This window comes from Lepidochelys kempii, chromosome 5, assembly GCF_965140285.1.
Source record: "Lepidochelys kempii isolate rLepKem1 chromosome 5, rLepKem1.hap1, whole genome shotgun sequence".
NCBI lineage: Eukaryota > Metazoa > Chordata > Testudines > Cheloniidae > Lepidochelys > Lepidochelys kempii.
In genome coordinates this window covers 97,087,048-97,113,308 of record NC_136384.1, presented here as the reverse complement: position 1 = coordinate 97,113,308, position 26,261 = coordinate 97,087,048, and the positions used below count along the sequence as shown (strand labels likewise).

The window sequence follows — 26,261 nt, the reverse complement described above, 5'->3', positions numbered from 1 at the left end:
TGGGTGGAATAGGAAAAGGTATACAAATGATGTGGTTGTCAGACCTGTTATTGGGACACCAGAACAATTACATGGGACAATGAGGTGGGAAGCCAGGCCCAGCACCTTTCTCTTGGGGTGATCTCCTTTTAAATTTCCTTCCATCTTTGTTTCTAATGGTCTCCATAAGGTGGTAAGTATGTGCAGTGTAAGACTGTAAGTGCGAACAATGCAGGAAACTATATTATTGTATTTATTCTTGTGTATATTAATTTATCTCTTATTTCAATTATATTTGTCTTTATTAACTAAAGCTCAAAGTTTGTGTGCATTTCACCAATTTCATCTTCTTAATTAACTCCAAGTAGCTGCCTGAGTTAGAGAACCTGTTATTTGTGACAGATGTACTTTGCACCCTAGCTCAATCCCAAGACACAATGTGGCATGTATATGCCAATGCAAGCTGGTAGCTGGAGGGCTGATTTTGGGGGTGATAAACCAGGGGGGAACAGTGCCAGTGTTTGGTAATTAAGAACTCAGGGAGACTGTATTTGGAGAGACTCGGGACTAGAAGAGCTGTTGGTGTCACCCTGCAAGTAGTAACTAGGCTGGTGAGAGCCCAGGTGAGAACTTATGCTTGAGGTCTGGCTATTGGTGTCAAGGATCTGAATGACAGCTTCACAGCACAAAGTCTCACACAAGGTAATAGGGAAGGCAGTGTCAGAGCCCCATACTGGTCTGAGAGCACCCCAAAACATCACAGTGGCTTCCAGATTTACCAGTGCTGCTTCTCTACCGATCTTTTGAAGCATCCTGGTGAGGAAAGGAAAGATAGGTAAGAGTGTCTTTTGGCCATTTTTGTGACCCCACAGCAAAAGAATAGCACTGAACTTTGTGATTCAGGTGGGAGGCAAATAGATCCACTTCTGGGAGACCAAATTCTTTATCAATAGATGGAACACCATGGGGTGTAGTTCCCATTCTGAATGATCTAACTTTTGCCTGAGCCATCAGCTGTGACTTTCAACTTTTTATTGGATGTCAAGGGAGTAAGTTGACTGCAAATTCTCCTCTGCCCAAGTCATCAGGAGGAGTTTCTCTTTGAAGGACTATAAACCTTGTTCCCTTTTGTTTGTTGACATAGGACATACCTGTGGTGTCATCTGTCATGATCAGCATGAGGTGGGCCCAGATATGGGAGCAGGGCCTTGTTATCATATAGGATTGCCCGGAGCGCTAGCCAGTTTATGCTGTACTTGCTCTCTTGTTTGGACCAGATTCCTTGGACTGTCCTCAATCCTGTGTGAGTGTCTCATCCCTCTGGGCTTGCATCTGTGGCAATAACTATCCTGATTGATTCTCCTATAATAAAACCTGAGTTGAATCTGCTTGTAGTCATCCACCATTTGAATGACCTGAGAATCCTTCTGGCAAGAGATAACTTCACTGCAGATCAGAGGAAGCTCTGTAGCCTTGCCTGTCTTTCTGAAAATAAGGAACTTTGTAGAGGATAGCATCTGTGCTCACTCCAAAATGGGGAATACACAGAGAGTGAGTTAACTGATTCTCTCTCTAAATGAAAAGGAGTACTTGTGGCACCTTAGAGACTATTGTCTCTTAACTAATTATTGTTAGTCTCTAAGGTGTCACAAGTACTCCTTTTCTTTTTGCGAATACAGACTAACACGGCTGCTACTCTGAAACCTTTCTCTAAACAAAAAGAAAAGGAGGACTTGTGGCACCTTAGAGACTAACCAATTTATTTGAGCATGAGCTTTCGTGAGCTACAGCTCACTTCATCAGATGTTTACCGTGGAAACTGCAGCAGACTTTATATACACACAGAAATCATGAAACAATACCTCCTCCCACCCCACTGTCCTGCTGGTAATAGCTTATCTAAAGTGATCAACAGGTGGGCCATTTCCAGCACAAATCCAGGTTTTCTCACCCTCCACCCCCCCACACAAATTCACTCTCCTGGAGTGTGAATTTGTGTGGGGGGGTGGAGGGTGAGAAAACCTGGATTTGTGCTGGAAATGGCCCACCTGTTGATCACTTTAGATAAGCTATTACCAGCAGGACAGTGGGGTGGGAGGAGGTATTGTTTCATGATTTCTGTGTGTATATAAAGTCTGCTGCAGTTTCCACGGTAAACATCTGATGAAGTGAGCTGTAGCTCACGAAAGCTCATGCTCAAATAAATTGGTTAGTCTCTAAGGTGCCACAAGTCCTCCTTTTCTTTTTGCGAATACAGACTAACACGGCTGTTCCTCTGAAACCTTTCTCTAAACAGTGATTCTACAGCATCCTTATCCCTTGGGAGGTGCAGTCTAAGACTGCTCTGCATGAGGTTTGTCTAAGGAGGTCACACGGTAAGAGTTAGACTTGGATTCCTTCATGTCTGAAAGCTACTACTAACACTGCCAGCATTTCCATAAACATTTGCAATGCTGTTGCTAAACCAAAAGACAAGAACCTGTACTGACAGTGTTGTGCTCCTAGACCAAGTTTAGGAAGTATCTGAGAGACTGTCAAACTGTTGTCACTTCATGTTGTCAAGTGCTGAGGAATGTTGTTGCTATGGCAACACTGTCAAGCCTGCTAAGCTGTCACAGCAGCTAAGTGCTTCTGTTCTTGGAGCTCCGGTGTTACCAGCATGAGCAGAGAGCACAGCCTACTAATTCAGCAGACCTTGATGTTACTCAGAGACAGACCATGGGCACAGTTCAGTGACAAATGCACTCGGCAAAGTTTATTGCCCTCCAGGCACAGTCCTAAAGACTTACACAACTTGCTCAAGAACATTAACACGAGTGCCCCATGGCAAGGAGTGGCTCAGTCAGCAGTGGAAATCTCTGCTCTCCCTTCAGCCAGACTATGGGTTAAGGCAAGGTATCCGGACATACCCCTTATGTGTTTCATGACATCTGTTTGTTACCTTCCCTTGTACCTTTTTAAATAGATTGAGAGGGGCCATCCATGTTAGCATTGCTTGTGGAAACCTACTGGAGCCCTTAGGGTGAGATGACAGTTCTTTTTTTTTTTGTTGGCCTGGTCCCCTGATAGTTTTTGAGCCCAAAGGAGGGGCCCAAGATTATGCCAGCCTGAACTTGGCTGCCTGTGACAGGCCTGTAGAGTGAGGTGGCCATTCTTTCAGGTAAAAAAAATAAATAAATCCCACTTAGAAATGACAACTCCCTGACCACAAGGGGAAAAGGCACATTTACCTTCTGTAGTGATCCCAGGTTAAATTTTGACATTGAGGGAAAATCCCTATCCCATTATTACACCCTCACAGGGGCATGAGGAGGGGTATAGAGCTATAGCTTATCTAGGGCACCTGCAGACTTCATTAGAACAGTTTACAATTCTCAGAATACCCAACACATGCTTGCTTGAAAGTCCATCCTTTTGTCTTTTCTGGTTTTTTACAAAAATATTTTATTATTTGAGTTTCTAACTCTGAGTTGGAGTGCTGGTCTTCCTGTACTTTGTGGGGTTGTGTGTACGGAACACCTAGAGGAAACAACATCTGTGATTTGCAAGGCTGCAGTTTGTGATAGTGAGCTGGGGAACCCAACACTGATGATTATCCTGTGTGAGGGTGAACAGAGGAACTAGGTGCTGACGAATATCCAATGTGCTGCACTCATGAAGGTGAGCAGAGGAATGAAGTGTTGAGAAATGTCTCTCTCTTGTACTCTGCATATTTAGGCAGCTTAAGGAAACACATTTCACTTTCACTTTGTGCTTCTCAGAGCACCTCCTACAGAAATCCCCCGAGTCAGGATCTTCAGAAGATGAAGGGGATCGAGGGGCTCTTTTTTGTGCACTTTATGTTAGGGTGACTCTCAAGTGCAGAGAGTGATATTTCATAGTGACAGTCCTGTGAAGAGGGACCCTGTGGTTACTTTTTGAGCAGCTTTCTTACCCTGAAATAGAGGGGGTTCAGGCAAGAGGTTTGTGCTGGACTGGGGCCAGAGGGGGCTTCTCTGGGTCCCATGCTTTGTTCAAGGGAGATTCCTAGATGTGGCCTGGAGATAAGCTGACCCTACCCCAGGAGTACACCAGGCTCCAGTCTTGGAGGTTCAAAGTGAGTACTTGGGCCACTTGTTGCACTATGAGACGGATCTGGGCTGACACTGTTGGCCAGGAGTAGTTCTGGGCTACTGCAGGGCTGGCCAAGCTGTAGCATGGAAGGAGGGGTTGGGGTGAGGACCCCTTATCAGGATCTCTTTGCTCTGTCTGCTCTGGAACACTATTGGTAGCCCCCTGCCACTGCAGCGGTGTGAGGGAGGGACTGGGCAGCTGTTCCACAGCCAACAGTTGTGGCTAGCATGGGCTTCAGCAGCTCGTCAGGAAGCTTCCCTGGCCCTTTGGTACAGTGCTTCAGTCTTCACTCCTCAGGGATGGAGGGATGAGGTAAGAGGGGAGAGAGCTGCTGATTGTGCTGGTCGGAGGACTGGTATCCCTGCCTGTGCCAGACCCAGGGAATTTTGCTGCTGAGGTGTTGCCACTGCTTCCTGGGAGTACTCCTGCTTGGAGACAGAGGCTGCAGGAAATCCTACCAAAATCCTGCCACAACCTGAGCACTTGAGAGAGCCATGGGCCTCCACAAAAGAGGCATAGATCTCTGTGCAGGCACTTAATCGGCAGGGAGGTATAGGAGACAGTGTCTGGTTCTCTCTCTGTTCTGAGCCTTCTCTGCCATGCTGCATGCTACCTGGAAAAGCAGGGGGCACGGAGAGGCACAGGGATTCAGAGAAGAAAAGGGATCATTTCTGCTGATAAAGGCAAATCCTGATGGTCTGAAGATTTTAAGCCTTTTTTTTCTTTAAATTTGCTCTGCAGTAGGGGAAGAGCTGGTCTGCCTGCCTGCAACTGGAGAGGAAGATGACATCTAGCAGTTTCTCAGAGTACCCTCTCCTGCCTCTGATTGACAGATTTGGTCTGCCTACGTAGAGCAGAGGAACAGTCATGGATCTGTGGACCTCATTGTGAGTAAGAACCAGACTGTTTTGATCACAGTGTACAGTCTGGGAGTGTGTGTAGTTCTATTGGCAAGTTAATGATAGAAGGGTAAGGGAGATGTCATTTGATTAGTAAAAATCTACTGATTCATAATTTCAATGCTGTCGGTGGCATAGCGGAAGGGGATTTGCTGTCCTCTCAGCTCCAGGTCCTCCATTTGGTGGAAAGGTTTATAGAACAATGTCCTTGGAAATGGGTCAAGTTGGGTGTCATTTGAAAGCCCTTTCTCCCATGACCAGCATGGTACCAACCATGACAAACCTAGAACAATTATGTAGATATACAGTCCAGAAAATATTTTTTAAAATTAACTATTTTCATTTCACTTTAACACAGGAGTGTCAGGCATGTACCCTCACAAAGTTAAATTGCGGCCCTCGACTGACAGTAGTGTGTTATCAATTAATGATCAGAACATGATATCTGATTCATGTTTTTAAAGTTACAGATTAACAGATTATAAAATGAAAGGGGCCCTTCAAATTGATTTGCAATTACCAGCTAAAAAGAAGTAGTTCTATTGCTTATGAGCTTTGCTTTTATGCCAAAAGAGTTGTAGTAAGGCATTTACTACTGTTTAAGGTGTCAGCATCCAGCCAGAAATTATTGGAATCCATCTGCAAATGGCATGCACAGTTACATAACATACATTACAAAACAATTAATTACAAACCCAAAGTATTACAAAATCCTTGAGTTTACATTGGTTTTGATCATTTTTAGGCATCAGTCGGAAGACAGAGCATACCGACTAGCAGCTGCATCTTTGGAGAATATCACCATGGAGCACCTGGTTAAACACAATGCTCAGTGGCACCTTACGTACTCTAAGAAGTGTGCCCATAAACTAAATCATGGCAAGGTTGGAGAGGAAGCACATCAAGAATCAGGGAAAAGTTGAAAATCAGGGACAAGTACTAGCTGTGGGCAAGACTCACTGTGACTGAATGCACCTTTGTATTCACACCCTACATATTACTGTAATAATCTTTGTACAAAATGTCTTGGGAAGTATCATTTGAAAACTAATAGCTCACCAGTCAATAATATCATGGTGAACTGTATGCAACAATATTGTGTGTAAAGTTATGAAATCCACCCTGTATAATGATAAAAGCACATGTTCAAACCCACCTAGCACCAGTTAGGGCACAACCAGTCAAGCAGGACTTAAAGGGATGTATGGTTACCGCAATTTGCAAATAAGCTGTAAATAAAGTCCTCAGACAGTGAGAGAGAAAAAGAAGACAAAGAAAAACTGCATCTCAGCACACAGGATAGCACTATATGAGGGGGGCTGAAGTATAACAGTGAAGGGCAAACATCCCAAGATATCTCTCTCCCTGTCCATCTCCCTCCTTGCACCTAAGACGACAAAAGAAACAGCTGTTGGACTTTGTGGGAGAGGTCCTAACCTGAAGATTTTGATCAGGAACATGGTTGGAAGGATATGGTAAGGACTTTACCTGGAATCCAGTGAAGTTTGTTAAGTTAGGAACTAGAAAATGTTTTATCTTTATTCTTCATATAATCATTTCTGAGGTTTATGCCTTATTACTTGTACTCATTTAAAATCCTATCTTCTTTTGTTAATAAACTTGTTTGATTGTTTAATCCAATCTAGTGTGTTTAAATTAAATTGCCATTTAAGGTGGCAAGTTGTTGTGTATTGTTCCCTTGGAGGGACAACAGACCTAATATCTCAGGAGAGGGCTGGACAGTACATAACATACATTCCAGGGGTCACCCTGTAGTAGTGGCTGGTGAGAGCCAAAGTGTGACTAGAGTACGGCTGGCATGCTGCAGTTACTCACAAACACTCAGCGGCATCTGCATGCTGGTGACTGTGAGGGATTCAGGTTGGGAGCTACAGCAGCATGGCATTGCAGGGCACCTCAGGTTACAGGGCAGGTGATGATACAGCTCCTCACTGCTCTAGATAACACGCTGGTATATGCAAAAAGAAAAGGGGTACTTGTGGCACCTTAGAGACTAACAAATTTATTTGAGCATAAGGTTTCGTGAGCTACAGCTCACTTCATCAGATGTTACACTTGACTTATAGTAGGTCCCATGACATGTGTTTCAAGAACACCACCTGCTTCTTCTATGGCAAGCCAGAAGCCCAAAGGCATCCATTAAGCACAGTTTCAACCCATGAGACAGGAGAGAAACTATATGAGGCAGCCACTCTAAGTGGGAACGTTGCATAAAAGTAAAGTTAAATGGGTGCACTGACCCAAAAGACACCATGCAAATGATATTGTGCATCACCTCAAGTGCAACACCAAGAATGTATGTAATGTGTTTCATCAAAAAGTAAAAGCAACAGAAACAAATACTGTTTTACCAGTGCAAACTGTGTGACTCAGCCAAATTCATAAATTTTATCAGAAGGCATTTGATTCAACCTCTAAAGACACTCTCCTCACTCTGAAAGTGCTTGGAATGGCTGAGACAGTCACTGGTGAGGTCATAAATGCATTGGAATCATTCATATGTCAAGTTTACCATTTGAAGACCAACATTACAATACTTGAAGAGTTACATTAGTGGTTGTTTTCCAAGAAAAAGACAAATGACCAACAAGGGGTACATTTCCACCCACTATCAAGAGGGAAAATTATCAAGAAATGGAATGGCTCCAGAATGACTGAATGAATCCAAAACTACCCTCCTCTATAGGGCACACGTATGTCTTGGAGGATGGACTGATCCCACCTGTCTTGTGTGAAATACCATGTTCTCCCAAATCAGTTCTTCAGCTAATGAAATGCTTGGGTGCAAAGCTCAGGTGCTCATTTCCCTGAAAACATTTGGCCAACAGCCTGCCCTGTATGGAAATGTATGAATGTGGCCCAGACAACGATCAGGGTGACAATGCATCTAGGAGTGGTGCCCTAGATGGAGAAGATAGGACTTTGATGAATAAATGTTTTGAATCCTACTTCTCAAGGCTAACTTCCCTAGGATTACCAAAGATCAATGTTTTTTTCTGTGTACGCACTGCATCCCTGTGTTATGGTATAATTTAAAAAACATTGATTTTTAAACATTTTCTCAATATGTATTTGTTCTAGGTTTGTTGTGTTTGGTATCATTGTGCTCATGGGAGAAAGGGCTTTCGAATGATACCCAACTCGACCCATTTCTGATGACATTGTATTATCAAAATTTCCTCCAGCCAGAGGACCCGGGGCTGAAAGTCTGGAGGTCAGCAAGTTTCCCATGCCATGTCGCAGACGGTGACAACATTAAAATGATAATTTTGTGGCTTTTTACATATCAAACAACACCTCCCTTACCTCTCTACAATTAACTTGTCCACATAATGAGATTTTACTACCTTCTGCTCCCAAACTAATAGTGTAACATGAAGGCACTATATGCATGCTTTTACTGGGCCACTTTGAACTTGGTCTGTTTTCTTGTTTCAGCCAAACAGTTTGAGGTTCACCTAGTGCTAATTTTAACTTGTCCAGTTTCTTTATCATTAAAATCGTAAAAAGAGAAGTCATGTTAACCCAGCATTGTTAAAATCAAATAAAGTTGTAGTTTACAGGCAAACCTTGGCATGGTAAGTGTGATCTCCGTCTTGGAAATTGATCGTTCCAAATGAGTCAGTAGGACTTGTACGTGTATGCTTTTCGACAGACCATTCTTCATTCTCCCTCTCTCTGGTAGACTGGTAGACAGGTGAACTATACTCTATCCCAGGATGATCTCTAATCAGCCGTCCACAGCAACATCTCAAATTAAAAATAGAGTCATGCATTACATAGATTATCTCAAATACCACTTGTTAAATCTGCAAAATTGGCATCACACTACATAGCAATCTGCCATCAAATTAAATTTAATCAAATTAAAACAATTAATAGGGACAAAAAGACATGGGATTAAAACACCAACACACTCAGCTATCTCTGGGTCTTGTCTCTTTCTTACACTTTGCAAATGTTTGTATAGCTTGCCACATCCATAAGCTATTAATGAATTAAACTGAAAGTTGAATTTCAGACTTACAATGCTCAGCCTTCTGGATTTCTGGATCCCAGTTAAGATAAATAGTGGGATTCTAAAATGGATTATGATGATGATTAATTTATTTGTATTGTGGTTGCACCTAGGAGCTCCAGTCATGGACGAGTAGGACATCACAAGGACAGGGCTGCCCTTTAACTGGATAGAGATTAAGAAGCTTTATGCTATTTTATCTCAACTACTACTTAATTGAATGTAATAAAGTACGTCCACTGAAGTAGAATATTAATGAGACATTAGCAGAATTGCATTTGGCATAGAAAACCCACAGCAGAAGACACTACTATTCAACAAGTTCCTAGTCTCGCCTTCTAGCTTAATCTATTAATACACCTGGCATCTTCTCTGGGAACATTTCAGGTTTTAAAATATTCTTGTGATATTCTAAAATTTGCCATGCCCTTAGCAATATTCTCCCTCTGATCCTGTCTATTTCTATAGGGAAAATCTGGCCAGTCTACCAGCATTAAAAGATAGTAGTATTTTTAGTATCCTAAAAATCATGGATGAGCAAATCAATCAGTTAAGAGGACAAACTATTCTGAACTCCAATCCTTTCCCTGAATCAATCCAAAATTTTAAGGATTTAGATTGCTTTCATAAATCTGCACCCAGCGAGCTCCCACCATGTCCCTCAATTTTTACCATCCACCCAAAAGCCCTCCCCCAACCTTTCCTTCTCTGTTGTACCTCAGCAGCTCCCGACATATGCACTCAATGAATTCTTGAGCACCTCTGAAACAACAGACCACATACAACTGAAATCAATAGCTGATCCAAGGTCAACAGTAAAGACTAGACCTGCAAAACCCCACAACGGGATCAAAGTTAAGAGGTTTATGGAAGCCTTCCAGAGAGACAGGGAATCGTGTGAGTGGATCCCTGAGTGGATACAAAATGTGTATCAGCATCCAATCAGCAAACATGGTACGTGGATATCCACAGATTTGTAGGGCTCTACTTGTGAGGAGCTGAACATGGGAAGTTAGGGATACAGAACTGGTTCTCTTGCAAAAGGGAAGGATGGGAGAAGAGAACTGGCAGGGTTTGGAATAGATAGTTCAGACAAGTATCTCAAATTTTTACTAGTTATCTGAGCCAAAACCCCAAATCTTTTAAGGTTTGCCTAACACTGTTAAAAGCAGATATAAAAATTATAACAAATGGGGATGGTTTGCTACAGAGAAAAAAATAGCTACAAAAGAGAGGCATAGGCAGTAAACAAAGGAAGCAAGAATAAAAAAATAGAAGATAAAAAATAAGTCTAACCAAGTGAAGGATGAAATAGCAAGAAGAAAGAGCAGATAAGAAAGCAATACAGAACCAAAAAAATTATTTTAAATGATCGCCAACTCTCTTTTGTAAGATTCCAAAAAGACGGGGAAAATTACATCAACAATGTTTAAAATAGCAGTGTCAATCTACACAAAACTTAGGACAGTCATCACCTCCTGTAGATCCTGAGAAATCTGAAATGCAGACTTCCTGGTCTCTCTACCACAAAGAATGATGGCACCATAAGGTTTGAAATAACCATTACATTTTAAGCCTCTCTTTTTATACTGTGACAGACTAGAACACCATCTGAGGGAAATCATGTTTGAAATACTTAATCAGAAACAGGATATTAGTCTTTCCTCACATAATATTCTGATTAAACTAATAATTAAGTCAGGGAAAACAGAGCTGCCACAGAGAGAACCTAAAGCTATCACATCTGAACCCGAGTACATTGTATTCAGCACAGCAAGGTCATTGTTTATGAAGGTACTTTTTGGTACCTAGAGACTTCTTAATTATACATGCATTCAAAACTCTTTGATATAAGCAAATAAGCTTAATTAAATTTGAGCTATTCAGCGTCCTACAAATGCAGATTGGAGGAATGAAAACTCACATAAATACTGAAAAAAAACTGGTACACACAATGGGGAATTGAAGAGTTGTAGAAATGTAACTACCCTCACTATTGCTTGTGCAATGATGCTTGATTAAAAGTCAGAAGGTAATGAGGACTCAACACTTGAAGAACAAAACATAATGAGACTGCTTAGTAAGCACTCACTTCCAAGACAAACAAGCATTCTGATTCAATATATAACAGTGGAGAGAAGTTTGCGGGGGGAGAGAACTTCTCTGAAACAAGGATATGCCACACAGATCCGAGGGGTTTGTCTTGATTACGCAAAGTGGTTCAGTTTTAGTTGGGCTTAGTTAACATGTGCTAGCTAAATTCAGTTTAAATGTAGCCTTTTTCTGAGTCAGGACAAACCCTGAAGGATTAACAGAAAACACAGACCTGTCAGAAAGAGGCCAGAGATGGACAGGCATACACACACACACAAACACAAACTCTAAGGCAGAGGTGGCTAAACTATGGCCTGTGGAACCGTCCTACGCCTGCCCACCTCCCAGGCTTTCAAATAAACCGTCTTGCAGCTTTGAGCGGCATGGTAAGGGGGAGGGCGGGGAGGTCCCTGGGGGCAGTCGGATGGGGTGGAGGTTTGGGGGGGGTCAGGAGACAGGGAGCAGGGGAGGTGGGGTCCTGGGGGGTCCCTGGGGTCCCGGGAAGGGGGGGACAGAGAGCAGGGGGGTGTTGGACAGGGAGTGGGGTTCTTGGGGGGAAGTTAGGGATGGGGGTCCCAGGAGGGGGCGGTCAGGGGACAAGGAACGGGGTTGGGGTTCCGGGGGACCTGTCAGGGGACAAGGAGACGGGGGGGGGGGGCGGGTTGGACAGGTCGGAGGTTCTGAGAGGGGCAGTCAGGGGGCGGGAACTGGGAGGGGGAGGATACGGGGTGGGGGCCAGGCTCTTTGGGGAGGCACAGCCTTCTCTACCTGGCCCTCCATACCGTTTTGCAACCCCAACGTGGCCCTCGGGCCAAAAAGTTTGCTCTTAGAGCAGGGGTTGGCAAACTTTTTGGCCCGAGGGCCACACTGGGGTTGCAAAACGGTATGGAGGGCCAGGTAGGGAAGGCTGTGCCTCCCCAAAGAGTCTGGCCCCCACCCCGTATTCCCCCCCTCCCACTTCCCGCCTGCTGACTGCCCCCCTCAGAACCCCTGACCCATCCAACCCCCTGCTCCTTGCCCCATGGGACCCAACCCCGCTCCCTGTCTCCTGACTTCCCTGCCCCCATCTACACCCCCACCCCTGATAGGCCCCTTCAGAACTCCAGACCCATCCAACCCCCTGCTCCTTGCCCCCTGACCCATCCAACCCCCCCCCACTCCTTGTCCCCTGACCACTCCCTCCCGGAACCCCCGTCCCTAACTGTCCCCCAGGACCCCACCCCCTATCCAACTCCCCTACCCCGTTCCCTGTTGTATCAACCAGGCAAGGTACTAACAAGCTTCAACAGAACTTTATTTTCAAAGTGGAAACCTCTTTACCAAGCTGCTGCTGCACCCTCTGTAGCTTTCTCCCAGCCTCTCAACTCTTCCCCCCTCCTTCCTGTTTCCTGTCCTTTCAGACTCCCAACAGCCAGTGCTCCCAATTCTAATAATTACAAGCAGCATCTAAACACCACATTCCCTCCTCTCTTAAGAAACTCTTCCAATTAAAATAAACATTGTTGTTCTAACCACAGGAACAAATATGAAACAAGACACTATACTGTTGGCAGAAATATTACACTGAAAACACTGTAGATACTATATAACATAGTCTCTAGTCCAGACAGGTAGTCGTCTGGGTCTGACGGGTCGTCTCTCAAGCCCCAGTTCCAGTGCAATGTCTTGTTGTGTTGGTACTACGGTGAAGTCATCCAATGCAGACTGGGTGTTGGCATAATCTCCTCTTGGTGCATAGGCAGGTGCAACATAAGAAGCATTCCATACCCACCCATCAGAAAGTCGATAGGTGTAAGGCCCCTTCTTCTCTATGATTTTAAGAGGAGCTGTGAATTTATGGTCCCCTTTGCGTAAAATTCCAGGTTTTCATATTCTAATGAAGGAACCACACTCAAACTCTGGTTCCTTAGCACCCCGCTGATTGTCTGTGAAAGCCTTAGACTTTGCTTGGTTCTGTTCAACAGTTTTTCTCACATCATCCTCTTTTGGGGCATCAGGTCATGCCTTTAACAATCCAGCAATGTTCAGTTTAGTATGCATCTGTTTCCCTTGCAGTAACTCTGCAGGTGATCTTTGCATTGTGGCATGTCGTGTAGCCCAGTATGCTTGCAAGAAATCAGTAGTGAAGGTTATCCACAATCGCCCTTCCAGTTTAGCCGTTTGCAAACTCTCTTTCAAACTTCTGTTACACCATTCGATTTCCCAGTTGGCTTGAGGGTAATGTAGGGATGAGCTTCTGTGTAAAATGTTCCTCTCTGCTAGAAAAGTTTCAAACTCCAGGGAAGTAAATTGACTACCATTATCTGAAACCAGTTCTTTGGGGTTACCTCCCTGCTAAAAACTGAAATAAGGAACTTAATTACTGTAGCAGAAGAGATTTGCGATGTAAACGCTACTTCAGGCCATTTACTGAAATAGTCTATTAAAGTGATGGCATAACAGCAGTCAATTGGAGCAGTATCAAAGGGTCCTACAATGTCAGTCGCCACTTTTTCCCATGCAGATTCAGGAAGAGGAACAGGCTGTAATGGAGGGGTACATGTCACTGCTGTTTTATCATGCATTTGGCAAGTGACACAGGATTTTATGAGTACTTCAGTTTGAGAGTCCATCCCTGGCCACCAATACAGATCCCGTAGTCGTTGTTTGGTTCGGACAATTCCTTGATGATTATCGTGTGCTAGGTGTATGAGTTTTGACTGTAATTCTTCTGGCACAAGGAGCCGGTGTGTACCTCGTAGCACACAGCCATCAAGCAAAGAAAGTTCATCCCAAACTCTAAAATAAGGCAGCAAAACTGGGTCAAGGTTTTTAGAGTTACTGGGCCATCTCTTTGTCAGAAATTCCCATAGTTTTTCTTGAATTGGACACGCTGAACAAGCAGCTTGAAATTGGTCTCTTGTAACTGCAGTGAGAGTGCTTGTAAAAAGTGCAACTACTACATCCTCCTCCTCCTCCGGTGGACCATCTGGTGAAGGCAAAGGCAGGTGAGAAAGGCAATCAGCTACCACATTTTGGTTTCCAGGCTTGTATTCCAGTTCATAATTGAAAGAGAGTACTCTTGCAGACCATCAAGCAATAAGGTATCCTGCTCTTCCCAGTCCTTTTGTGGTGAGCAATGTTGTCAAAGGGCTGTGGTCTGTGCGCAACTTGAACGTGTGGCCCCACAGGTAAGTTCTCCATTTTTCAGTAGCCCAGACACAAGCAAGTGATTCTTTTTCAACTGTAGAATATTTCCTCTCAGCATTACTTAGTGTCCTTGAATCAAATGCAACAGTCCTCTCTGTGTTGTCCTCCTGAATTTGTGTGAGGACAGCCCCAAGTCCATAATCAGAAGCATCAGTAGTTACAATTGTGAGCAATGCAGGACTGAATAGTGCAAGTACTGGATTATGTACAATCAAGTCTTTCACCATTTCAAAACTAGCTTGTGCATCCATTGTCCACACTAAGGTTGAACTTCCCCATAGTAATTCCCATAACAGTTCAATGACAGAAGCATAATTGGGAATGAATTTTGCATACCAGGAGGTAAGACCCAAGAAGGAACATAAGGTTTGCAAATCTGTTGGAGGTGGAGCATTTCAAATTGCCAGGATATGATCTGGATCTGGTTTTAGTCCAGCCTGTGAAATTGTTTGCCCCAGAAAGGAGAGTTCAGTTTGTCTAAATTTGCATTTGGACCTATTGAGCTGGAGGCCTGCTGTGCTGATGCAGTTTAGTACAGACTGCAGGTTATTGTCATGCTCCTCAGAAGTATTTCCGAGCACGATAATATCATCCAGATAGCACTGAACTCCATGTTGATTCTTCAGAATCAATGACATCATTTTTTGAAAGGCACTTGGGGCAGATGCAAGACCATATGGAACACGTTTAAAATGAAATAGTCCCTCGTGTAATAAATGCTGTGAGGTCTCTGCTATCTTCATGCAACATAACCTGGTGGTATGCAGTCTGCAAATCAAGAGTAGAAAACATCTTTGCTCCATGGGAGTTCTGCAAATACTTCTTCTATGTGAGGAAGAGGATGGCTGTCAATCACAACGGCTTTATTTGGCTCCCTTAAGTCCACACAAAGGCGAATGCCTCCACCCTTCTTCTGTGTCATTACTATAGGTGAAACTCATTCTGAGGAGTCAATCTCTTCAATCATGTCCTTTTGAACAAGTTTTCTAAGTTCCTCTGAAACAGCTTCCCTGTCTAAAAATGGTAAGTGCCGTAACTTCTGTCATACAGACATCACATTATTCAGCACTTTAACTTTATGCAGAAACCCATAAGCACAGTCGAGTTTCTCCTCAACCTGGTGTTGGGTCCCAGCTGAAACTGGTGTGGGTACCTCAAGAGTGCTTTGCTGAGGAAGATCAATTCGTCCATTAACTACCCTGAGATTTAAAGCAGCCAATAAATCTCTGCCAAGGATAGGAGTGCCTTTGTGGACAATGTAGAACTCTGCAGTTACACAGCAATCACCAAAAGTAACTATTACTGGCCGGCAGCCATGTACTGGAATATGGTTTTTCAAATAGCACACCAAGTGAAGTTTGGGTTCAGTAAGAGGCACATCTTTAAAGTAATGCAGATAGACGGAATCAGGTAGTATAGATACTGCTGAGCCAGTGTCCAAAATTAGCTGAATAGAGTGTGGCTTGCCTGAGGGTGTGCCAGAAACGTTTACAATGCATTTTATTTGTTCTGGAATATGTGCAGTAGTGATTTTGTCCACGCTCAGCACAATAACATCTGGTATTGTAACTGCATGCACCTGTTGATTGAACTGGCTACTGCGACATACTTTAGCAAAATGTTCAATCTTTTTGCAATGATTCTACTGAGCTACTTTTGCCTGACATCCTGTGTAGCTTGCAAGGTGTTGTGGGGATCCACAGTGAAAACATGCTTTTACTGTATTTTGAATTTGCTGATTCCGTGGTTTTTCATTAGTTTTCCTCTTGCAATTGTGTGTCTGCAGTGGTAGTGAACTTTTCTGCAAAGGAGTCACAGCCTGGACAGTGCCTCCTGTATCCATGCTCATTATTTTGGCTTCAGCTGTAGCTGACTCAATCTGAGTAGCAATGGTTATCACTTTTTCCAGTGTAAGTTGTGGTTCTAGAAGTAAGTGTTCTCCTACCTGAAGCATGGTTGTTTTCTCAATGAGCTGGTCTCTAATCATCTCATCTGTCATATTCCCAAAGTCACAAATTACAATCAGATTCCTCAGGGAAGCAATATACTGCATTACAGTTTCCCCTGGTTTCTGCTCACGTTGGCACAATCTGTAGCGATTAGCTACTACATTCACTTTTGGCACAAAAATGTTCTTTAATGCAGTGAGTGCAGTCTCATATTTATCATCTGCAAGGGGAAAAGTGTAAAATATACACTGTCCTTCTGCTCCAAGGCAGTGGATTAGCAGAGCACACTTTCTTACTTCAGAAATCTCTGTAGCACTGATTGCAAGCAGATAAGTCTTAAACATATGGATCCAGGTAGTAAAAGCAATTGGAGGCTCACCTGGGCTTTGCAGAAAGCGTGCAGGTGGGTTCAGAGGCAGAAGATCCATCCTCATCACCAGAATGTTGTAGCAACCAGGCAAGGTACTAACAAGCTTCAACAGGACTTTATTTTCAAACCTCTTTACCAAGCTGCTGCTGCACCCTCTGTAGCTTTCTCCCAGCCTCTCAACTCCTCCCCCCTCCTTCCTGTTTCCTGTCCTTTCAGACTCCCAACAGCCAGTGCTCCCAATTCTAATAATTACAAACAACATCTAAACACCACACCTGTGTGTTCCCCCCCCCACCCCGGGACCCCACCTCCCCTGCTCCCTGTCTTCTGACCGTCCCCCCGCTCCCTGAACCTACGGCCCATCCAACCACCCCCTTCCCTGACTGTCCCCTGGGACCTCCTGCCCCTTATCCAACCCTCCCCCTCCCTGCCCCCTTACCTTGCCACTCAGAGTGGCAAGACAGGCTTATTTGAAAGCCTGGGAGGTGGGCGGGCGCAAGCCACACTACCCGCGCAGCAGCATAACTACAGGGGAAGGGGGACATCGGGGGAGGGGCTGGGGGCTAGCCTCCCTGGCCGGGAGCTCAGGAGCCGGGCAGGGCGGTCCTGTGGGCTGGATCTGGCCCACGGGCCATAGTTTGCCCACCTCTTGTGTAGTGTAATGGGACAATTTTATCCTGCCTACTGGAGGCTTTCATTATTCCTAGAATACTTATGATATATCCTACATAGCTTTGATTGTATTTCTGTTATTTAACTTGCTTTTAAAGATAATTTTGGAACTGTTAACTTATTTTGGGATATGTTCTGAAAGCTAGAGTCAGAGAAAAAGAAAACAAGCCCCTGGATCCAGATATGTGAGAGTGGTACTCCTGGGCCACTCAAGTCAAAGGTATATATCCAATGGAAATCTAACCCCGGCCCATGTCCACTGCACCATAGGGAAAGCCTAAAGAGCAAAAGGCTGGCAGTCACAGCTGACATATACCTTTTCTCTAGTTTTTTAAAGTTGTGGTGTCACACTAGAACCAAAATCTGTTAGACTCTCGTGGAGGTAATTTTGCTATAAATACAATGTTAGGTAAACTTTTAATCATTGGATCTGATTCACCCAGGTTTTATGTTGGCATATGCCCTACCAAAGGCAGATAATCCACCAGGGTATGAAGCTGTAGCAGCACAAACCAGCCACAAATTGAGGATGGAGGCCTTGGAAACTATCACAGTCCAAAAAGTGAGCCATGCTGCCTGTCTGAAAAGAGCATGTGGCCAGAGTGTGTGCTGGTTCACCACTTCTCAGTGGCTCCTAAGGTCTTCCAGCAGGAACTACAGTTATTCCTCCAAGGAAGAGGCAGTCGTGATATTATTATTAGGTGTATTATTGCCATGCACTGAAGTGAATTTCTCCTGCAGTCCTGGGGACTTAGCCCTTAATCACACTGTTCCAGCTTCTCTGAGTCTAGATCATATACTTTTTACTTCTTTGGAAATGTTGCAGACACATTTTTAAGTTGTAGCAAAATGTTTGTTGCTCATCTTTAAAGGAAAAAAAGAGAAAGGGAGAATCTGGACATACTTCTGTTCTCCTATGGTCCTGAAAAGCCCTTATGGGCTCCCGTATAGATGTACAGTGGGACTCACATTAACATACCATTATGTCATTACTGCTTCAGACATCATACTGAATAACACAGAGCAAACAGCAATCCCAGTTAAACAATACAATCCAATAGCCAAGGCCTGTATGTGCCAGCTATTGAAAGCACTTACAATGGTTAAGCAGTCATATGCAGGAAATGGAATCATAGCACTTAGAAGTGATCAGATTCACCAAAGCTTGACTGTGCTTTGTGAAGGCAATTTCAGCACACACAATAAACCACTATCAAAATATCAGCATACACTGACCATCTTATACCTTCTTATGCATTACAGAGCTATGCCAGCAGCTATTCCTATAGCTGCAGGTGCTAGAAAACGCGGCCTACCCTATAGAGAGGGTGGTTCATCATCTGACATTATAAGTTATTCCAATGGACCTGAAGCTGGAGCTCATAGGTCCAGCGAAAGCTGAGCAGCTTTACAACAATCACTCCTTATATTAAGGGTATATTTATAAACAGTTTAAAACGGTTAATAGATGTTATATGTTAGTATATGGTACAGACTGTTAGACGCATTTCCATGGATGTTATAGATGGTTATAGACAACCTACTGGACTCTATAACAATTGACTAATCATATATTCAAACATCCATTATGCAGTTATTTACCCATGCAAACTATTTGCAAATGTGCACTTAAAAGAAAGTGTTCTAATAATAAGACAAAGCAGCTCCTTTGAAATACATTATTATTTAGGCTGATAGCTCAAGCAACACACAGAAGGAACAAAAGGATAGAAGGATCCAGTCTGGGGAATCCTCCCTTGCAGGAACAAAGGAGTCTTGAAGGAGATTTAAATGATGCGGCAGTAAAGCCCAGTTGTGATAGCTGGGGAAGGTTGAGAGCTCCACAGCAGAGCCAGGGAGTTTGCAAAGAAGGGGCCATGATGTAATGCTGACAGCTAGTATCACATTCCCTATTTTGATAACTTAGTCTCAGTTTCAGAAACTGACTGCAACGAACACTCAAGTATCGTTGTGACAGAGACAGTTTCTACAAGGTCACTGCAAAGCTGGGAAACAGTCACTCCTGCAAAATGTGAAAGCCTCAGCAGCAGCACTGAACTTGGAGATCTTCCCCAAAGAAAGAGAGTAAATGAGTGAGGCACCAGATGCAGCCAGATCAAGATCACTGACCTTACCAAGGAGCTTTCCTCATTCTCGTTGCCTTTTTTTAAATGATACGCATAGGAAACACTGTCATACAAAGTGCAATTTACACAGTCTACAACCCTTTGACAATTACAGTGAGAGTCATTGTCAGTACAGTCATTGCTTCACAAATGTTGCTTGGGTGGGAGCCAATTTCCAGAAAAGGAAATGGCTGTATAACACATGCACCGTAGAGATAAAAAGTACATTCCACAGATAATGAGAGCGCTGCAAGAGCCCAGGTTAGACAGATAGAGAGACCCTAAAACATATTAGCATATGTCTGTACGTGGGTATATCCATCCAACCCCACTCTGTTTTGTGAATACCCTTTTAATTGTAAAATTGTGCTGTGCCTTCACTTCTGCACTGTGGCCTCCATCTTGAACTGAAGCACCCACAACATGTTGGGGAAATTCTTGCTCCCAACAGACTTCTAACAATAAAGAACAATCTTGGCTTTCCATAAATGGAAGCTCCCTAGAACAAGGAACAAGTTGTAGCCCAGGGAAACCAGTTCTCCAAGTCTGAACTTTGGGTGGGTGGGAACTAAGCAATGAATCACTTGAAAAGAGACTTGAAGCCCCTCAAAGGGGTCACCTAATAGTAGGGACATGAACTTCATAAAAGGACAAGTTCTGCTCTGAACTGGGTCTCGCTCTCCAGCTACCCATCTGCTGACAAAAGACAAGACTGGGCAGGTGGAAAGAGGGTGCACAAGAATCCAGGATTCCCTGGAAGGACATGCCTATGACAAAAAGGGCTCTCAGGAAGGGTCAGAAAACTGAGGCAGGGTCTTGCATGCAGTTATATATATGCAGCTATACATAGTTCTGTATATCTACTGTGCTGTAGCTGTGTTTAAAAGTGCCTTTACAAAGTCTCTGTGTTACTTCCTTTAACTGTCACAAACTCTCCGAAGGGTGAGACAGTAACCCAGAGTACCCACAAGGGTGGAGTTGTGCAGGTGTGCTTAAACTCCTGGAAAAACTTGGGGTCTAGGGAAGCTACTGTCCCATGCCCTGAGAAGGGAAACCAGGAGTTGGAGTTTGTATCTCATGAGCGCATTTAAGAGCCAGACCTGGAGACAGTGCCTGAATTCTGTTCAGATTACAGAGTAGCAGCCGTGTTAGTCTGTATTCGCAAAAAGAAAAGGAGTACTAGTGGCACCTTAGAGACTAACCAATTTATTTGAGCATAAGCTTTCATGAGCTACAGCTCACTTCATCGGATGCATTCAGTGGAAAATACAGTGAGATTTATATACACACAGAACATGAAAAAATGGGTGTTATCATACCACACTGTAAGGAGAGTGATCACTTAAGATGAGCTATTACCAGCAGGAGAGCAGGGGGTGGGGGGGAGAAAACCTTTTGTAGTGATAATCAAGGTGGGTCATTTCCAGCAGTTAACAGGAACATCTGAGGAACAGTGAGGGCGGGGGGTGGTCTACAGCCAAGCTCTGCGATACAACCGCATTTGCTCCAACCCCTCAGACAGAGAGAAACACCTACAAGATCTCTATCAAGCATTCTTACAACTACAATACCCACCTGCTGAAGAGAAGGAACAAATTGACAGAGCCAGAAGAGTACCCAGGAGTCACCTACTACAGGACAGGCCCAACAAAAATAATAACAGAACACCACTAGCCATCACCTTCAGCCCCCAACTTAAACCTCTCCCACACATCATCAAGGATCTACAACCTATCCTGAAGGACGACCCATCACTCTCACAAATCTTGGGAGACAGGCCAGTCCTTGCGTACAGACAGCCCCCCAACCTGAAGCAAATACTCACCAGCAACCACACACCACACAACAGAACCACTAACCCAGGAAACTATCCTTGCAACAAAGCCCATTGCCAACTGTGTCCACATATCTATTCAGGGGACACCATCATAGGGCCTAATCACATCAGCCACACTATCAGAGGCTCATTCACCTGCATATCTACCAATGTGATATATGCCATCATGTGCCAGCAATGCCCCTCTGCCATGTACATTGGTCAAACTGGACAGTCTCTACGTAAAAGAATAAATGGACATAAATCAGACGTCAAGAATTATAACATTCAAAAACCAGTCGGAGAACACTTCAATCTCTCTGGTCACTCGATTTCTGATCTAAAAGTTGCAATTCTTCAACAACAAAAACTTCAAAAACAGACTCCAACGAGAGACTGCTGAATTGGAATTAATTTGCAAACTGGATACAATTAACTTAGGCTTGAATAGAGACTGGGAGTGGATGGGTCATTACACAAAGTAAAACTATTTCCCCATGTTTATTCTCCCCCCTCCCCCCCTCACTGTTCCTCAGATGTTCTTGTCAACTGCTGGAAATGGCCCACCTTGATTATCACTACAAAAGGTTCCCTCTCCCTCCTCCCCACCCATTCCCCCCCCCCGCTCTCCTGCTGGTAATAGCTCACCTTAAGTGATCACTCTCCTTACAGTAAAAAGAAAAGGAGTACTTGTGGCACCTTAGAGACTAACCAATTTATTTGAGCATAAGCTTTCATGAGCTACAGCTCACTGCATCCAATGAAGTGAGCTGTAGCTCACGAAAGCTTATGCTCAAATAAATTGGTTAGTCTCTATGGTGCCACAAGTACTCCTTTTCTTTTTGCGAATACAGACTAACACGGCTGTTACTCTGAAACCTCTCCTTACAGTGTGTATAACACCCATTTTTTCATGTTCTGTGTGTATATAAATCTCCTCACTGTATTTTCCACTGAATGCATCCGATGAAGTGAGCTGTAGCTCACGAAAGCTTATGCGCAAATAAATTGGTTAGTCTCTAAGATGCCACTAGTACTCCTTTTTTTTCTGTTCAGATTAGTAAACTTAAAAGCTCATGGCCTTTGGATCCCATACAGCAGCCTGGTGACCATCCAGAAGGGGGAGTCAGTCTGGGCTGTCACAGAGTCATTATAGTGTTGTGTTTGCAAATTGATGCTGCTCAGAAGCATGTGTCAGCCTTTCCAATGTATTTAGTAAAGTTGGTAGAATAATGGAGAGTCACCTATATATTCACAATTAAACTACTCAAATTTGATTAACAGCTATTTGTGAGGTCATGCCATTCATTATTTGAAAATATTTGTATAACCACCGGCACTCACTAAATGTTTGCAAACCTTGAGACTCCATGTCTTCCTTCTGAGACCCCAGGTCAAAAACAACCCAATTTGAAAAGTAATCTGCCCAAACTATAAGGCCAATATTTACAAATATCAAATACAACCAGTGCCATCTGGAATGATTCATGAATAATATCTAGACCAAAGTAGGCCTAAATTGGTTGAGTTTTTGTCCCAATAAATACAGTTTTAACCAGTTGTAACATTTATGTCTGTATTAAGCTTTGCCAGAAAAATCCTTTCAGAATGAAGCTTTGTGCATATCTTTCAGCTAAAAAACAACAAAAAACAAAATCCTTTGTTTTGAAAAATGTAGCTGGATGCAATTTTTATATTTATAAATGTAAACACTGAAAGTGCACACTAAAAAAAAAAATCGTAATCATTGGACCTAGTTCTTATTTTTACCAGTTTGTTAGCCATTGCTTTAATATGCAGTAACTCATGCAGTTGTTTTGTTTCAGTTTCCAGACTCAGCACACACCATAGCAGGAGGACTGGAAGGAGACTTTCTACATAGAACAAGTGCCAAGGAAGGTCAACATTCTGATCTAACAGCCTTTACAGTAGCATCTTAAATGCACACTAGTGCAAGCTGTGCACGGGCACTCATGTTAATTTCAAAGGTGGGATCAAAAATCTGATGATGAACATAAGTAGTATGAATATCAGCTGCCTAAAAAGACCATTGCCCTGTTAAAATACACACTACTATGTGAGGTCCAGTGCATTCCCCTTTCCCATCTGTGATGTCATCTGATTAATATATGACCTTATAGATCATTGTTGCTACCACTGTTATACAATTGCAACAAAGGTTGTGCAAAAATATGTCATGTAAGGTGTCTATGAAAAAGATATGGTTTGCTGAATATGATTATGCATGCATGCATGCATCATTTTTTTTTATCTGAAGTTATTATGAATATTGACTCTATGCCTGTATTTCAAATGTGTTTGCTTCTGTGGTCACACCCACAAGGCAGCTTATTTCTAGTTTGGCCAGCACATTGTAAAGGGATTATTCAAGTTGAATAGCCCATCAAAGAACAGTTAACTCACAATGGACCATAAGGCTTATCCCTACCTGATGGCCCTTCCTGTGCACATTCTAGCTAGAATATGGGTAATGGCCTCTGCTATGACTCAGCGAAGCATGCAATGGCATGTGACCAAATCATGTGACCCTAAACTCCATCTTCTTATCTGGATTTTTCCATAAACTGTGCTAAGGGCTTTGTTTGGAACAATGGGTCTCTCTCCACATGGCAGAAGCTATAAAAGGCCCTGAAAACATCTCCATTTTGCCTCTTTCCTACTTTAACCTCTGGACTATGGACTTATACTAATGGGAGCATTTTAACCAAGGGCCTGAGGACCTTCCAAATCATTTGGAAGCAACCAGAAACTTAACAAACCAGTGGTTTATTTCATCACTGCTTCAAGCCTGAACTAAGACTTTTGCAATTATTGTATGTTTTTGATTCCTTTAACCAACTTTAAATCTCACCTTTCTTTATTTTTATAAATAAACCTTTAGATTTTAGATACTAAAGGATTGGCAACAGCGTGATTATTGGGTAAGATCTGAGTTATATATTGTCCTGGGTGTGTGGCTTGTCCTTTGGGATCAGCAGAACCCTTTTGTTTGATAAAATCAATTTTAAATAACCACTCATCATTAAGTCTAGTGTCTGGGTATTAAACCCAGGACTGGAATTCCTAAGGAGGCTGCATTCCTGACTTCTTGTTAACCAGTGTGATGAGACAGGAGTTTACTTTTGTTGCTGGTTTGGTATATCTTATGGAAGAATTACCACCAATTTTGGGGTATGGTTGCCCTATTTCTCAGCAGCTTGTCCTGAATTTAGTATTCTCAGTTGTGACCCACTGAAGCACAGTGACACCACCTTAATAAATTAAAAGAAAACAGACCAAAAACTTTTCTAGTGGCCTCACATCCTTTACACTTCCAAGCTGGTTTCTACAAAGCAGGAGCCCTGAACTACCAATGTTATCTGCTGATGACAGATGCAAGCCCCAAAATTTTGGAGAGAAAAAAAAAAGTCGTCATCCTTGTATTGTCCCCCTTCCACCCACCAAGGATTCCATTCCAACCACTTCCCTTCTCATCTGATTCCTACTGCCTCTCACATCCCTTCCACATCCTGTGCCATTCAGCATATGGCTAGAACTGTTAGCTGCCTAGTAAGGAGTTTTGTACTATTTCTGCCTGGTACCCATCAGGTCAGGATTAAGACAATTTGCCACAGAAATCTTTCTTTGCACATTTCCTAGTGTGTGTGAATTCAGTCTTAGTATGCAACTTACTTTAGCAGAATCTATAATAAATTCTTCCAACCGACCCCAGAAATTATGTTCTGACCATTTCAGTGGCTACAACGTTTTGCCATTGCTTGCTGGATTAAGAATACCAATTGTTTCTTTAGCCCATTTTAGAAAGCATAGCCTCAAATTTATAAAGGTCTTACCTGATTAAGTTCTGGCATATCTGGCATCGTGCAGGACATCTGGAGGAATATAGATCAATAAAACAGTGTGTTATTATATACAAGAAAACATCTGTAATTTGATGTATTAAATACTGGGTAATAAAAAGACGTATGAAAAAAATTCTAAACAATGGTATTGAAACTTGTGTATAGACTGTAGTCATCATCTGAAGATTTGTTCGAAAAGCTCAGTGTTTTATTTGGAATTTTAACTGTTATACTATTAGTATTTCATAGCTGAAGTCATCATCCTAATAAGGCATTAACCAGTTTAGTCTCTTGAGGACTGGAATGCTTTAATCTAACCCAAGTTATTGAGATAACTGGGTAAAATTTAATGGCCTGTGACACACAGGATGTCAGACTACATCATCTAATGGCTCCTTCTGGTCTTAAACTATATGAAACCATGAATTATCATTGTTTATTGAGCACCATCAATGCACTCAGAATTATATGATCATAGTACTACCCCCAAGAAGTTTACAATTTTAGGATCCGATCCTACAGGCCTTATTTAGTTAAAGCTACCACTTTAGTCATAAAGCTTGCGAGGGGAAAAAAATGTTTGTTTTGTTCATTCCTCAAATGAGGGTTGAAGCATTTTAATTTTTGACTCTTTCCAGTGTTCTATGGAAGAACAACATGATTCAGCTCACTCCTCAAGACAGAGACCTGCTGATAGGGATACTGGGATTAACAGTAGCTTCTCTTCTTCTATTTAGAGCAGGTTCTACCTTACTGTTTGACACAAGGTCACATTTTTGGAGTAGGAAGGAGAATTTCCACGTACCAGTAATGCAGTTCTATGAACTGCATCTCACATGGAGGCTCAGCCACATTTTCAGCTACCGGACTTAGAGCTACATGTCTGAAAGTCCAGAAGGGTCAACAGCTTCCAGTTTTGGTTTGCAACAAACAAACAATGGGGCTGTCATCACTTTACAAGTGTGTTGACAGAACTGTCTATGAAACAATTAACGAATGACAGTGCAGTCCTATCATGGTTATGACTTTTACTGGCCATCAAAAAGTGACTAAATCCTCTCCTATATATAACAGCATCTATTCTACACAATCTGTGCCTTCCTTAATATTTAAACAAAACATTGGTGTGAGCTTCTAACTGCATTGCAGCAG

The 26,261-nt window shown here is 42.9% G+C and overlaps 1 protein-coding gene across 1 annotated transcript in view; it reads right to left on the bottom strand.

The window, feature by feature from the left end:
• The window catches only part of TRPM6 (transient receptor potential cation channel subfamily M member 6), a 161,112-nt gene that overhangs the window by 94,473 nt on the left and 40,378 nt on the right, over positions 1-26,261 (bottom strand). The window contains exons 3-4 of the mRNA XM_073345124.2: positions 25,101-25,139; positions 8,582-8,762 (exon numbers count right to left, since the gene is read on the bottom strand). Coding sequence (XP_073201225.1) covers positions 8,582-8,762; positions 25,101-25,139 — 220 coding nt within the window. The remainder of the gene's footprint in view (positions 1-8,581; positions 8,763-25,100; positions 25,140-26,261) is intronic.